Source organism: Calonectris borealis, chromosome 2 (genome assembly GCF_964195595.1).
Source record: "Calonectris borealis chromosome 2, bCalBor7.hap1.2, whole genome shotgun sequence".
Classification (NCBI taxonomy): domain Eukaryota; kingdom Metazoa; phylum Chordata; class Aves; order Procellariiformes; family Procellariidae; genus Calonectris; species Calonectris borealis.
Genome location: NC_134313.1, coordinates 68,445,760 through 68,459,476, shown reverse-complemented (window position 1 = coordinate 68,459,476; position 13,717 = coordinate 68,445,760). Strand labels below are relative to the sequence as shown.

The 13,717-nt window shown below is 39.1% G+C and overlaps 2 protein-coding genes and 1 long non-coding RNA gene across 11 annotated transcripts in view; 2 read left to right on the top strand and 1 right to left on the bottom strand.

Annotated features, from left to right (window-relative positions):
* ERP44 (endoplasmic reticulum protein 44) overlaps positions 1–944 on the top strand; it is a 52,084-nt gene extending 51,140 nt beyond the window's left edge. For 2 of the 3 annotated variants that reach the window (XR_012672410.1, XR_012672409.1), the window contains one exon: positions 713–802. Coding sequence is in view for 1 of the 3 variants with exons in the window: in XM_075142253.1 (XP_074998354.1) it covers positions 713–814 (102 nt within the window). In the remaining 2 variants the exon portion in view is untranslated. Of the gene's footprint in view, positions 1–712 lie in introns of all 3 variants that reach the window. The other variant, XM_075142253.1, reaches the window with a different exon arrangement.
* Positions 1–13,717, top strand: part of LOC142078936 (uncharacterized) — a 389,734-nt gene that overhangs the window by 64,063 nt on the left and 311,954 nt on the right. The window lies entirely within an intron of this gene.
* STX17 (syntaxin 17) overlaps positions 3,429–13,717 on the bottom strand; it is a 36,367-nt gene continuing 26,078 nt past the window's right edge. For all 7 annotated transcript variants that reach the window (XM_075142255.1, XM_075142257.1, XM_075142258.1 and 4 more), the window contains 4 exons: positions 9,042–9,160; positions 8,908–8,958; positions 7,029–7,115; positions 3,429–6,310 (listed from right to left, as the gene is read on the bottom strand). In XM_075142255.1, the coding sequence (XP_074998356.1) occupies positions 6,071–6,310; positions 7,029–7,115; positions 8,908–8,958; positions 9,042–9,160 (497 nt within the window). In that variant the 3' untranslated portion in view covers positions 3,429–6,070. The remainder of the gene's footprint in view (positions 6,311–7,028; positions 7,116–8,907; positions 8,959–9,041; positions 9,161–13,717) is intronic.

The following is a 13,717-nucleotide window of genomic DNA, read 5'->3' as shown; positions in this document are numbered from 1 at the left end:
GGAGGAAGCCTGCCAAGTCCCTGGATCCTGCTGCCTATCTGGGCACAGGCTCGATGCCTAGAGCTGCAGGCTTGCTCTTGTCTCCATTTTGCCTTGAAAAATGCACACAAAACCTGGGATGTTTACCTTCACATCTCCGTATGGCATCCTGCCATCTTGTGGAAGATGTGTATGCATCTGCGATGGAAATGCTGGCCTTAACTAAACTGGAGGCTGCTGTCTTAGGTCATGTGTGTCCCCTGAATTGCATGTTTGTTGGGGTTTTTTTCGGTTTCCATAAAAAATGAATTCTAAAATATTTTGGCAGCGATGTCACTTTTGCCCTGGTGTATCTCAAAAACAAACACACAAACCAGAATACCTTCCAAGCAAGTGGTAGATAGACTCAAACAAATCTACAATGGGGTGCATTTAAAATACTTTTAAGTCACTTGTACAGAAACTTGTGTGATGGCAGTTACCTTTGAGATGTGCTAACAAAATGAATATCCTTAACTAATGGTGCTTAATTAATTAATGTGTGTGTGTGTATGTATGTGTATTCCACCTACTTGGCACTTAGAATGTGCCTTCCAAAAAAACCGAACTCAATTTGTGAGAATGCTGGACATTCGTGCACTCCCATAATTCATGTTAGAAGTTCATTTAATGGAGGTGATTGATTATTAAAATGACTCTAACAAGCAATTTTACTGTTTGGTCTGTTTTTCAGCCAATTCAGGATTTAGCAAGCAGCCCACCAGAGAGCTCATTCCAGAAACTGGCACCCAGTGAACATAGGTACACCTTATTGAGGGAAAAAGATGAACTTTAAAAACTTGAAATAATCTTGCAAGCCTTTCAGACAGCAGCATTGACTTCTGTGTGGTGGAAATAGTAAACCTATATTTTCATAATTCTATGTGTATTTTTATTTTGAATAAACTGAAAAATAATTTTTTCTCCCCAGGCTTGTAAATACGTTTGTTTGGTGGGTCATTCTGTACAGCATCTTTCAAACAGTACGTTCCTAATGCTATAGTAAATATCAGAGACCCATCCAGACTCTTGATCTAACTGTTCTGTAAAACTTTTATAATCCAAATGAAGGTATCCTTGCCAGAGACATGCTGTTAACTTGCACTATCCCATTAAATAGGACTTTTGGGTTGTTTTCTGTGTAACCTTTGGTAGTATGTGCTGCTTCTTCTTCTTCATGTGAACAGCTATCCTGGTAATCTATTTCTTTGTCACATTTTTCTCCAACTTAAGAGGGTCTTCTATTCTGGATACTTGGGAGGGGAATAAATTAAAGTTTTACAGAATTTCGTGTGGTGCTTTACTGGGTGTAAATGTCTAAGCAATTAAACAATTCTGACTATTAAAATAGTAAGCAAGGAAAGAAATTTTAATTATAATGGCTGTACTTTGAATGAAGGGGCTGTATTGACCTGCTCCGATTTCCTGGAATTATTAAGATTGTTATATTATCCACTCGGTTGTGTTAAAAGAACATGAATGTTGGAAGCCCTTCAAAGTAGGAGAGGACTAGGGGTGGACTGCCATCTTAAAACTGTCAGTCTTAAATTAATCTCTGTATGTATATGTTACAATTAGTCTTTTTTTTTTTTTTTTGGGGGGGTCCCTGCCTTCCTGGCAGACACTTACTTTCTGAACAACCATTGCAAATTTTCTGTTACTCTTTTTGTCTGGCTTGTGCCTTATTTATTGCATATTCTTTGAATTGTCCTCTGAAGAAGGAATTACTACTTTCCTTATGGGCTTGTCTGTTGTGCATAATACCAGAATACAGGCTTTTCTCAATGAATCTTCAAGCTGCTTGGCAAGATGAACGTATAGAAACTGTAAGATGGAAAAGTATCTGTTAATTTGGGGTGCATTGCTGGAGACGAACTAGTATTGGATCTGTACAGTACACTTACTACAAAGAATCTAGGTCCATGACTTGGGCCCCCAAGGTTTGGTGTCCTTGGAAGCAAGCTTGTTCTTTGGATAGGTGGACCGCTGGGTTCGTGTTTATTTCAGTGAGTGCCCCAACTTCTGCAGTTCACAGCTTAGGATTCCTTTTGCCTCTCAGGTAGATGCCACCTACTCAGTTACTGACAGAAGGCTGGCATGGTCCGGTGCAGCTGTGGCAAAAGAAAGGCTGCTGAATCAAGCCCCTGCAGCGACAGGCACATGGCTTCCTAGGGGGTGGTTCTGAGGAGAGAGTTGCTAGTACCAACCAGCTCTAAGCTACAGCTAACTGAGCAGATGCAGAGTTGGTAGCTAAAAGAGTATTGCAAGATTTTGTTTACAGGCATACTTTTTTGTCTGTTTTGTGAATCTGCATTTTGGAGTGCACATTAAGTGCTTGAAAGCCAGGTCTTCTCCTGTCCCATTCTTCATCTCATGCCAAATCAAGCATTTTTGGTAGGTGAGTCATACCACCTTCCAGCTGGAATCCAAAGATGTGCGCAGGGTATGGTTTTAAGGCTGCCACTTGTTATCTGCAGGTGGTGCTACAGAACTTCTGGAGTTGTTCAGGCGCCTGAAATTTTAGTCAATTCCTGCATGGCGCCTACAAGTGCTCATCTTACTCCACCGAGGTTCCTGGTTTTCCTTGGGATTCTTACTTATAAATGCTGTTTGGTAGAAGATGCCTAAACTTTTCTTTCTGGAGAGAGATGCTACCTCATCACACACCCAACAGTCCAGTGGCTGGTGCTTTCAGCTACAAAGTGAGAGAAATGAACCCCTTCCGCCATTCCTTCATCCAAGTTTGCGTTTCTGAGTAAGGACTTGTTCCCAGAGCTTTGGGATCCCAGTACGAGGTAGACAATTAGATGTAGCACTTTTATGACAGTTACGCACTCAAGTCATTTCATTGTATATTCCCTGGAGGTTGAACAGCTAAAGTCTAGGTATGCCTAACATGATGTTGAGTATCACTTGAACTCTTGAGTATCTGAAGAAATAGAGAATTTGCCTAGAGAGAGCAAGCGTTGGACAAAATCCGAGATGTGTTTCAAATTGAGCCCTTCAATTCTGATCATCTACATCAATGGTTTTAACCATGCAGTGCTCAGCTAACCACTCCCTTTAACGTTTCTCGAGGCTTTCATGGGAAGTTGTCAAACAATATTAGTGTAATCCCCATATGGAACAAAACCATTCCAAACTCTCTTTTTAATTGAACTTAAGGAGTCCATTTCTGAGCTAGCATATGTGTATGAGTTACTCAATGCATGCAAAATTTTAGGAACTTGTGTTAGTTTCAGTCAATGTAAATATTTCAATAGCTGAAGCATGTGTTTGGTAAGTCATTTCAGGATTCTTAAATCTTGCTAATGCAATTATTTTAATAATATAAAATTTGTGAGGGATTAATCCTTTAGACGCTGAAAGGAAATAAACCCCGACGTTCTCCATAAATGCTACAACCAGTCTCATAGGCAAAAACTTTTATTTGGTCTGAAAGAATTATGTACATCTCGCATTTCTTCTGACTAACACGCCTAGCAATTTAAATGCTAGTTTGGTTACTCAGATGCCCATGTTTCATCAATATGTAAATAACCCATCTATTTTAAAAAATCATAGCTTAAATAATAGTTTCCCAAGTCTAGTGTGTACACAATGTTTTGAAATTGCTTCCTTAAAGACACAAGGAGGAAGAATAGTTTTTGTGTTAGACATTTCATAAAATGAGCACATATCAAGCTGAATGTGTATAATCTGTGGCAGGAATTCAGTTTTATGAATTTAGATTGTCCTGGCATTAGTCCAGCTTGGGGGGAGAGGGTGGAGTCCTCAATGTCTCTGTGGCTGCTGTTATTTAAATGCGCAAGGTTTCGAAGCATACAGTAGGAAAGCAGACAATAGCTTTTTAAAAACATACAAAGAATCAACCACAGTTTCTGATTAAGAACACTTTTTTTCCTTAGTTTCTTCCTTTAAATGTAGAAATTGCATGTCAAAGGAATGAACAGCCTTAGTATGAAGTTATTACAAGCTCATTAAATGTGTTTACATCCAAAGTAGATACATTTAAAGACAAGCGTGTTTTGCCTGACAGGAGCAAATGAGCTGAATTACTTGGGTCATATTTTCCACTCCAGCTGATTTTACAGATGTAGGCACTGTGGTTTTAACACATGCAGTTATGACAATGTTCGTGATTACTTGTGGAAACTATTCTTGCACACGGTGCTTCCCTGAGCCTCAGACCTACTTAAAATAGACACGATGCTCTGACTGATTGATAGCAATTTCAATCATATTTTAAAAATAATAAGGAAGTACTGTTCAGAAAAAGATATTTGTGCTGTAACTAACAGTTGCTTATGGTGTCTCTAGGCACAAAAAATCTGTCATTGGTAGACAGTTATTTTCAATGATGATATCAAAGTACTGGTTAAGAAAAGGGAGCTCTTTCTATAGTATGCTTCCTTATACAGTGTTTCCCTGCTAGGGAGCCTTATTGCTGAACACTGACTTCAGTGTTCACCTAATAAAACTGGACTCAAGCAGAGCTCAGGATGAATTGAACATTTTAAAATTTTAAAAAGCAGCTTCCCAACCTCAATTTCTGTTCCCCCAAACAGTAGCAGCAATAGTGTGGGAACTGTCCTGGAAGGATGGAGGTAGGACTATGTGCTGAACAGTAGACTATGTAACAATAGTACGATTATGTGACAATAAAAACACGTTAACACTCCTGTATTTAACAATGGAAGTTTCAGAAGCAAAAGGCTTCTTAAGCAGCAAAATAAGGATGGTAAGAGTAACAGGCATCTGCTATAAAAAGCTAGCAGAAGCACTACCACCATTTCACCCCATACAGGCTCCACAGCGTGCCCCAAAATCTTGAAAAGGCTGAGAAGCTACTCTACAGTGCGGGTGGAAGCAGAAGTTTCAGAACTGAACAGCATGCAGGAGGTGTGCAGCTGACCCGGACAAGTGTGGTTTACTTATTTGTAAACAGCATCAGGTTGATGTTTTCAAAATAGTCCCATCATCCAGGGGCGTCAGCTGACACTGGCACTGTTTAAAGGGCCTCGCTGCTCCACCATCCTTTGACCTGGTGCCTGACGCCACCCGTGAGGGATAATATAGGCTCTTGAGGGAGTGGGCCTGGCTGCAGCACCGCCTTCCAGGGAAGCTATTTAGCTCTCCCACCAGAGCGCTGTTGATGACAGGAGATGAGAAGCAAGGGCAACATCTAGCAGTAAGCGCTGCTTAAGTAAGCTGAGGCTTTGGGCTTAGAATGCCAGAGCTTGTCACTTCATCCTGTACCATGTTCTCAGGACAAGCCAAGAAGTTGAACAGCCATGGAGAATTACTATTCTCCAGTAGCAGTCCTGCAGGGTTGCTGCTTAGGCTGTTTAATTCTTAACTACACTTTGAACAAGGTGAGGAGTTTACAAATTTAAAAAAAAAAGTACCTGAAAAAAGGGAAAAGCTGATTATGATGCTGATCTGATTTGGCTGATGGAGGCAGATGTAGGATGTGCATAAGTTTTTCTTCCACCTTGCTCAGCCACCATTTTAACCTTTTCCTATGGCAACTAACGCTTCCCCGTGCATTATCGAAGTGGCGTAGTCAGTCATGTCCTGGGGGTATACACAGGAGGAGTTTGGGAATCCAGATAAATGAACGTAGATTTAAAGTACTATGACCGTGAAAGATAGACGGAGCTTATTTCCTTTTCTTTGGAGCTCTATAGTAAAAGCTTCAGCTTCTGGGTGGCGTTCATGGGAAAGCACTAGGGTTTTCCAAATCTCTGTGTTGTCTGCAAGACACTTTATGCAAATTTGGCAGGAAGCACCTGTCACCCATCATTACAGCTGTGCATGTAGCTCACCTAAGAATTTTATAAGTAAAAGTTATCCATGTAATTTTCAAAGGACTGATGTCACTTATCACATCTGAAAAGAGAAATTCCGACATTACCGTTTCATCCCTCCCAAGTAACAGTACTGCTGTTAAAATTCACACAACTCAGCCTTGTATTTAAAGCATAAGGCTGCAGGTCTGTCATTAGCACGGCTACTACACTTTTGTTCCTAGTCAAAATGGATCTATACTTCAGCTGGATTTTTTGGCACTTTGGCGAGAAAGCTCTGGACAGCTGGAAGAGGCTCGCTCAATCATTTTTTGTTTTCTTCTTTGTATCAATTTTCCACCTGTGAAACCCAAAATCCCACCACCAAGTGCAGCTGCAATTCCTGCCACTTTGAAGCCTGCAAGGAGACCAATAGGACCCCCCACCACTCCACCAATGACTGCACCTGCCACAGGCAGAGCTGCCAGCTTGTATTTTGCAGCCTGTAAAGGGAAAAAAAAAAAAAGAGTTAGAATACTTGCCTGTGGTGCTGTGCATTTTCCCCTCATTGCTCTTGGCAATGACTTGAATGCTCAGTGATAAATAAACTTTACAAATTAGTATTTAAAAAAAAGATGATCTACTATCCCACATGTATGACAGAACATACAAAAACAATTCAAAATTGAGCTATCTCATGTATGCAGTTGTGAACCAGGTCCTTTTATACGCTGCTGCCTGATTATGTAGACTATTTATTACCTCGTCTCCATCATTAAATCAAATGAGAAACAGAAAATGCTCAGACTTTTCAGTAACATGCCTGAATCTAGCTTTGTGGCTTATTAGCAACTGTCACTGACATCGACATAGAATGGGATTGAAATTGCATGTTATCATCAACCTGATGTGTTACGCTTATTTCATTCGTGTGAGCCAATCTTTGAATGCTCTTGTCTTCGCAGGTAAACCAACGTAGCATCAGAATAGCATAAAAAAAAAGAAAAAAAACCAACCCTGTATTTCCTAGTAGCCTGGATGTGATAGAAAATTACAAGAGATGATTGATTTTTTTTTCCCCTGCTACCTGTGGGTCATTTCTTCCTTATTTCCTTAATTGCTGGCTCCCTCAGCATTAAAGACGGCAGATCAATTGGGTTAATACAGAGGATTGCTGGGAGGCAGAGTACCATTGATTCACCAGCGGGAGCAGATCCCTACCTTCCCCAAGTTTTTGGTTCCCTCTTCAACATTCACAGCAGCACTGTTGACATGGTCTTCAATCCTGTCAATCTTCTCCTGCTGAGACTAGATGCAAAGGAATTATGAGTGAGGTAACCTGCTGGGAAGCAGCAGTGAGCCAATACACACCATTTTAATGCCTGTAATCAGGGCCCCACAGCCGCTTTCATCTGCTACACACTGCAGCCGTGCAGCCTTAATGGTGGTTCATTAATAGCATCTGATAAACTGTGCTGAAACTACAAACTTGCTGTAAAAAAATCTTAACTGTTAAGTAATAATATGGTGTGGGTATTATACAATGTGTTGCTGCAGTCAGAGAAAACAACCCAAAACATATGATTTCTAAATCTTTTCTGTGAAGAGATGAACTCGCATTCCAAAGGGAAAAATAATCCAAACTAGCCTTTTTGTTTCCTGCTGAGTTTCATGTTCAAAAAAAATTCTATAAAGAGCATTTATAAGATCAGTACCAACTCCAACATACAAAGCTGCACCAAGAAATCTAAATAGAAGTGTTTAATTATGACATTATAAAACACAGACTTAACTTTACAAATGGAGTAGTGACAGTACTGAAAATATACTTGCTGTTGCTCTACTGTTTGATTTTACAAAAATGTTCCATCCTTTCTCCAAATGCAGTCAGATTCCCCTGCAGTCTCTCTCAGAGAACACTGGAGCAGAAGATAAAGGGGTTTGTTTGTTCTTATTTTAATCTCAGCAGTACCCAGGCTGTTTTACGTCACAAAATAACGAGATGGCCAATGTTCAGCTTAAAATAAAAGGCATTCTGAACTTTTTTCCTCTTTCTAATTCAAAAACTGCTGAATCCACCAGCTCTGGTATCTTCATCCATGATCCAATCCACACACTTTAGATACTTGCTATTATATCTAATGATGGTTATGTGTAAAATCCAGAAAGTCCTGGGAACAGGAACTCCCCTTTTTTAGCTAAAGCTGCTAACATTTAGGCTACTGAATAAAAATTTTTGCAGTCCCTCTCCAACCTAATGAATCCTAGGGTTTTTTTTCTATATGTGAAGCAGCACATATTCAGCAGAAAGGATAAAAGCTCTTTGATCTATCCCAACTAACCCAACAGCAAGGAGATTAAAGAACTCTCCTAGGAGATGAGAATTGTGGGTTTAAATTCCCTGTGGCACAGGAAGAACTAAACATTGGGAACTGAGTGTGGATGATGAAGATGCACAACCTTTTGGCAGCTACATTTGTGAGAGCAGAGAAAGGGCATGATAAAGGTCAGGGAAACTTCAGATTTTTCTAGTATTCCTGATTAAGCGAGAGAAAGTACCTGAGAAACACCCACCCTGTGCAATGAAGGCTATCGTCACCATTACGATTAGAAATCGTAAAACTGAATGGGACCTGGGTAGACGTCTGCGGCCAACACTGTAGAGCTTCTACTAAGGTTCAGCTTGTGGCCAAGGGCACTGGCTAGAACATCAGTAGTTGGTCTGGTGACAAGAACTTAGGAGCAATTATTAGCACTAGTGCTGAAACAGAAGACTACTGCCTCCTCAAAAAATTACCTTGACAGAGCCTGAATCAACAGGAGAGCCACAAAGATACTTGTAGCAATGAGTCACTGATGTAGGGAAGGAAGAGCTGATAGTTTTCTAACCAGATGGGGCAGCCGAGTAGTTAAACTAAGTTAAATTCAGTTAATGTTATTCTGCTATTCTGTCACTTTGATCAAGTGATACGAGCTCAGTCTGAGTTCAGATTACGGGCAGAAGTATTGCTCGTCTTTTTTTCCCCCAACTAGGAGTTACCCATTCACCCTCTTTTCGTTCAAGACTCTATCTGGGATGGAATGCAGAATTAATACTTACGCTCACTAAGAGAGAAAAATCGGTCACCAGCTGGCTAAGCTGAATCAAGTCCTGCAAACAAAAAACAAACGTTATTTTGTAATAGTTGCTAAAAACAAGAGCACCAACGTGGCAGTAAGGGAGTTTCAACGTACCTCTTCTAAAGTTTCCCAGGACTCAGCTGCATTTTCTTCCTGAGGTATTTCGGGAAGGCGGGAGTAGATCTGGATTAAACTTTGGGAGCCATCCTTCACTTCCGTGTTATATAAAGTTTCTGAATGAGAAACACGATGTTTATAAATAAACGCACTGGATCAGAATGCAGATGATGTGCAAAGTTTCTTGCTCTTAATGTTTCTCAAAGATAAACTGATATTTAACCTAACTCAAGCCAAGCAACAGCCCTGAAAATGATCATATAGGGAAAAGTCTTACTCACAGCACTAGACAGTTTCTTAAAAGGAAATTATTGCCAAAGTAATGGATTCATTTCTATCAGCGCCCTTTCACAGTCAGTTCTGAGAATGATATTAAATTATACTCCTGAATTCAAGGTCAGTTAATTAATTTTGTATCAGCCGAGCTAAGAAAACTGAGCTCGAGACAAAAACTTTTCATTTATATACGACACATAAAAACACTGCACTTCCAAAACTGAACAGACAATTACTCATTTTCTGATTGATTATTATGCTACCAGTTTGATTTTCAGCCATTTCGGATTAAAAGAAGCTGGAGGAACAAGCTTTCCAAGTAAAAGCAGTGAAACCCAAGTAACACGCTGCCCAGCATTCAGTGCTGGATCCAGCTAGGTAACGGTACTGTGAGGACGGCAAACATTTGCAGCTCAGTGGTGTAAAGGAGTTATATTCTCAAGTATCTTCCTTTCTAAATTACCTGGATTGAATGCAGAAGGCATTAGGACAGGGTACGGTGGAAAAAATGGGGAATGAGAGACAGCTAGGTGCCATGGGGGAGAGGAGATGTAATGAACAGACACACACACACCTCCTCCGGTCGAAGAGCCCAGTCGTGAGCCACTATGGATGTAATGGACATGTGCATAAGTATGGACAAGTAATTATGTGGTAATAAAGAATAATAACAAACAAGTTTGGCTTGTCGTAGCAAGGATTAAGGAATAGCTTAAGAGTATGAAAGGCAGACTGGAGAATGTATGTACGTAAACACAGTGCAAAGATCGTGTTAATTTAGACAACTCCAATTTCTGAAGGAAGATAGCTACTTTAGTAGGACACTGATGTTTCCTTCCTTGGGAGAGTAGTATCAAGAGAAAGCTTAATATGGGGAAGACTGGTTAGATATGTCTAATAACATTAAAATGTAAATATTGCATTAAAATCTTTAGAAACAATGAATGTACCCAGGCACTATAATAATATTATATAACTGTTACTACAACAGATACTAACAATGGAAAACAATAAAAATAATCATATTCAATAAGAAGTCAGTAATAGTGCATGCTTACTCGTGGAGTTAATTTATGATAAAATAAAAATGATACATTTTCATAACATTTGTCCATTTCTCAACATTTTTATCCCAGTATCTCAAAATACATTAAGGACCTAATCTTCCTACTCTCAGATCAATAGAAGTCTAACATCAACGAAGCCGATATTCAGCTGTAATTACTAAGTAAGCAGAGTAGCAGAGTAACAAGGATGGAGTAAGCGATCTGGGGTTTTATTTTGGGCTTGTTTTTCTTTCTAATTATTTCTACCCCTTTTCCTTTAAGAATCCAGACATGGAAGGCACTTCACCTTCTACAATCATCACCTGGTCTTCCAGAATATATTTTTAATCTATAGCATCAGATTAATTAATGTTATATACTCAGTTCTGAAGTATTCCTTTACCCTTTTCAATATAATTAATCATATATCCAAATGTGTCCATTTTTGGATAAACCAATTCTGCTACATATTCTGACATTTAACATTGGTTTTGAGAATTTTATTCCATTTCAATCCTTCACAATGTTATTTCAAAATCAAGTTTCTTCTGCCAAGAAAAGCATACTCTTCCCTAATCAGCCACATGCATGCTAAGTTGGTTGAAATTAAAATATTTGGAATTCAAAAGCAAAAAAAAAGCTCACTAAGCAAAATTGCCTCCTCGCAAATTATGTTTCCTTTCTGATCTGTCCTTAACAATCTATGCTGACCTGTTGTACAAAAGCACATCCTTCAACATACATGAATGATACTGAAGTTTTGCATGACACACATTCAAGAGAACTTAAAATTTTAAGTAGGTTTACACTGTGTTCATTTTCTAATAACTAAAAATTAGTGGAAAAAATTCCTCAAGAAAATTCTTTACTCACTTCAAAAAACTAAAGAATAAGAAGGGTGAGAGAAGGTGAAGTCACATTTGGGCTGAAAGCATGAGTAAGAAATTTATGTTCACTAGTTCATGTTTTATCAAGTCTAACCAATTTTAATAGAACTGAGAATGGAAGTGGCTCCACCAGTTCACTTACAGCATCCCCACAGAAATGCAGTAATACAAAACACCTCTGCAGATTTCATAGAGCAGCTTCGCACCTCATTACACTCAAGATAAAAATCTAATGCTCCAGAAGATTCAATATGTTGGTTAAAAGATCTTAGTAATTTTAAGAGTGGAGTCTCACCTTTTGTTAATATTTGTTCAAAATGCAATTAAATTCCATTTCTATTGGACCTGAGCCGAGGATGGTGAAGGGGGGAAGGGACCACATCGTTTCATTCACCTGCCTTCTAAATGGGCGATTTGAATTTGTAAACTCCTTCCTTCTCTACCAGATGGGAAGCAACATGCTACAAAGAATGGGCATACTGAAGCTCCTTTGATTAAGATCAGCAGCCAAGATTTGCTTTCAGGACTGCAGCCTCTAAGCACAAAAGAATAGGCAATATATTGCATCTGTGTTAGCAATTCAACAGAGCTGCTTTCACTGTCAGGCAAACTTGAAAAAAAAAAATCTGTTTAACTGTATTTAGTTGTCTGCCTGCCTGCATGTTTCATTTTAAATGGGGTGAATTATTTCCTGTATTCTTGAGCAGACTTGCAGGAGCATGTCATTCCAGTAATATTTTTCTGTTCTTCTCAGTCCAATCTTTCTGATCAATTTCTTGTCTGTCTGAAGTGCAGTTATGCTCAATGTCTTCCATACTTTAAAGGTATTTCAAATTAAAAAAGCAGTCCTGTTCTTTGAAATCAAACTCCATTTAACACCTGTGTAACTGTTAGAACAGCAATAAGCCAAGACAAGGCCTTTCCAATGAAATACCAGAATGTATTGAGGGCAACTGCAGAAAGTTACCAAAAGAAGAAATATTCTAAATTTAGTTCTGATCATAACAGAGAAGAGCTCACAAAGAGCCTGAAAGTAATGGCTAATATGGATGAAGGGAATCACTGAATACCAGAGTTCACTATTCTAAAACTCAGAGCTAAAGACTAAAGACAATGAGCTCCCCCCAAAAGAGATACTAACACATTTGGCAAACTGATTAATAGAAACTATGGGGAAGAAGTTCCTGAAGGATAAAGGACTGCAGAAGAGCTGGCAGACACTAATAAAACAGGCTATACTGAAGATGACAGCAAATTGTCCTGATGCAGAGGTAAATGTTTATGGATTCAGCAAGAGCTCTTAAATGCCCGGGATATCAAGAATTTGACACACAATTAAGATGAGTACAAGGAATAATATAAGCATGGGAAGTTAATATCATAAAGACTAGGACACAAATAAATTGCAACTACCAAGGGGCATAAACGGTAGCAAGAAAGTTTCTATAAATGCTTTTCAAGTTAGAGGAAGACAAAGGAAGTATAAGTGCATTGCCAGGTAAAGAAAGAAAATAACAGACAACCCAGAGAAAGATTAAGTCAGTCTTTATACAAACAGGTAGCTGTAATCAGGTTTTTGATGCAATTAATTTAAACAAGAAAGAAAAAAAAAGAATAGGCTGAAACATAAAGAGAACAGGTTAAACATATTTAGATGAGCTACGTCTATTCAAATCCTGAGGGTCTGATGAAATTCACTCTGAAGCATTTAAGAAACAGCCTCTGAAAGTTCAAGCATATTTCTGAGAACTTCAGTAAAGGGGTCCCAGAGGACTGCAAGAGAACAGATTCAGTTATTATCTTCTTTTTTTGGAGGGGAAGGAGAATGCAGCAAATAGCCAGACTTTGAAACCCACAAAGATATTAGGACAAACTACTGAACAATCAACTACAAGATGCTGAAGGTGTTGAAAAAGTCAAGATTCATATATCAGAAGCCAATTCAGTCTTTTTTATTGGTGTGGTAAGAAGATAGAATTTTTTTATGATGAGAGTGGTGAGACCTGGAACAGGCTGCCCAGTTAAGTTATGGATGCCCCATCATTGGAAGTGTTCAAGGCCAGGTTGGATGGGGCTTTGAGCAACCTGATCTACTGAAAGATGTCCCTGCCCATGGCAGGGGGATTGGACTAGATGATCTTCAAAGGTCCCTTCCAATCCAAACCATTCTATGGTTCTATATTTGATATATCTTGACATTCATAACGCTTCCCGATATTCTCAAAGGCACATGATATTCTCAAAAGCAAGCCCAGTCTTCCAGATCTGCTCTTCTTTTCTCCCTGTTTGACCATTAGACTCGCTAGCTTGTTAATCACACTTGAAAGAGTTCTTGTAGTTCTCTACATAGCAACAAGAAGGGTCATGAAATCACAGTTTATGGCAGGTTCTTCTACAATTCCATTGACTGAGAATACTCTTTCCATTCTAAAGACACATGAAATTTCCAAATAATTCTAGACAA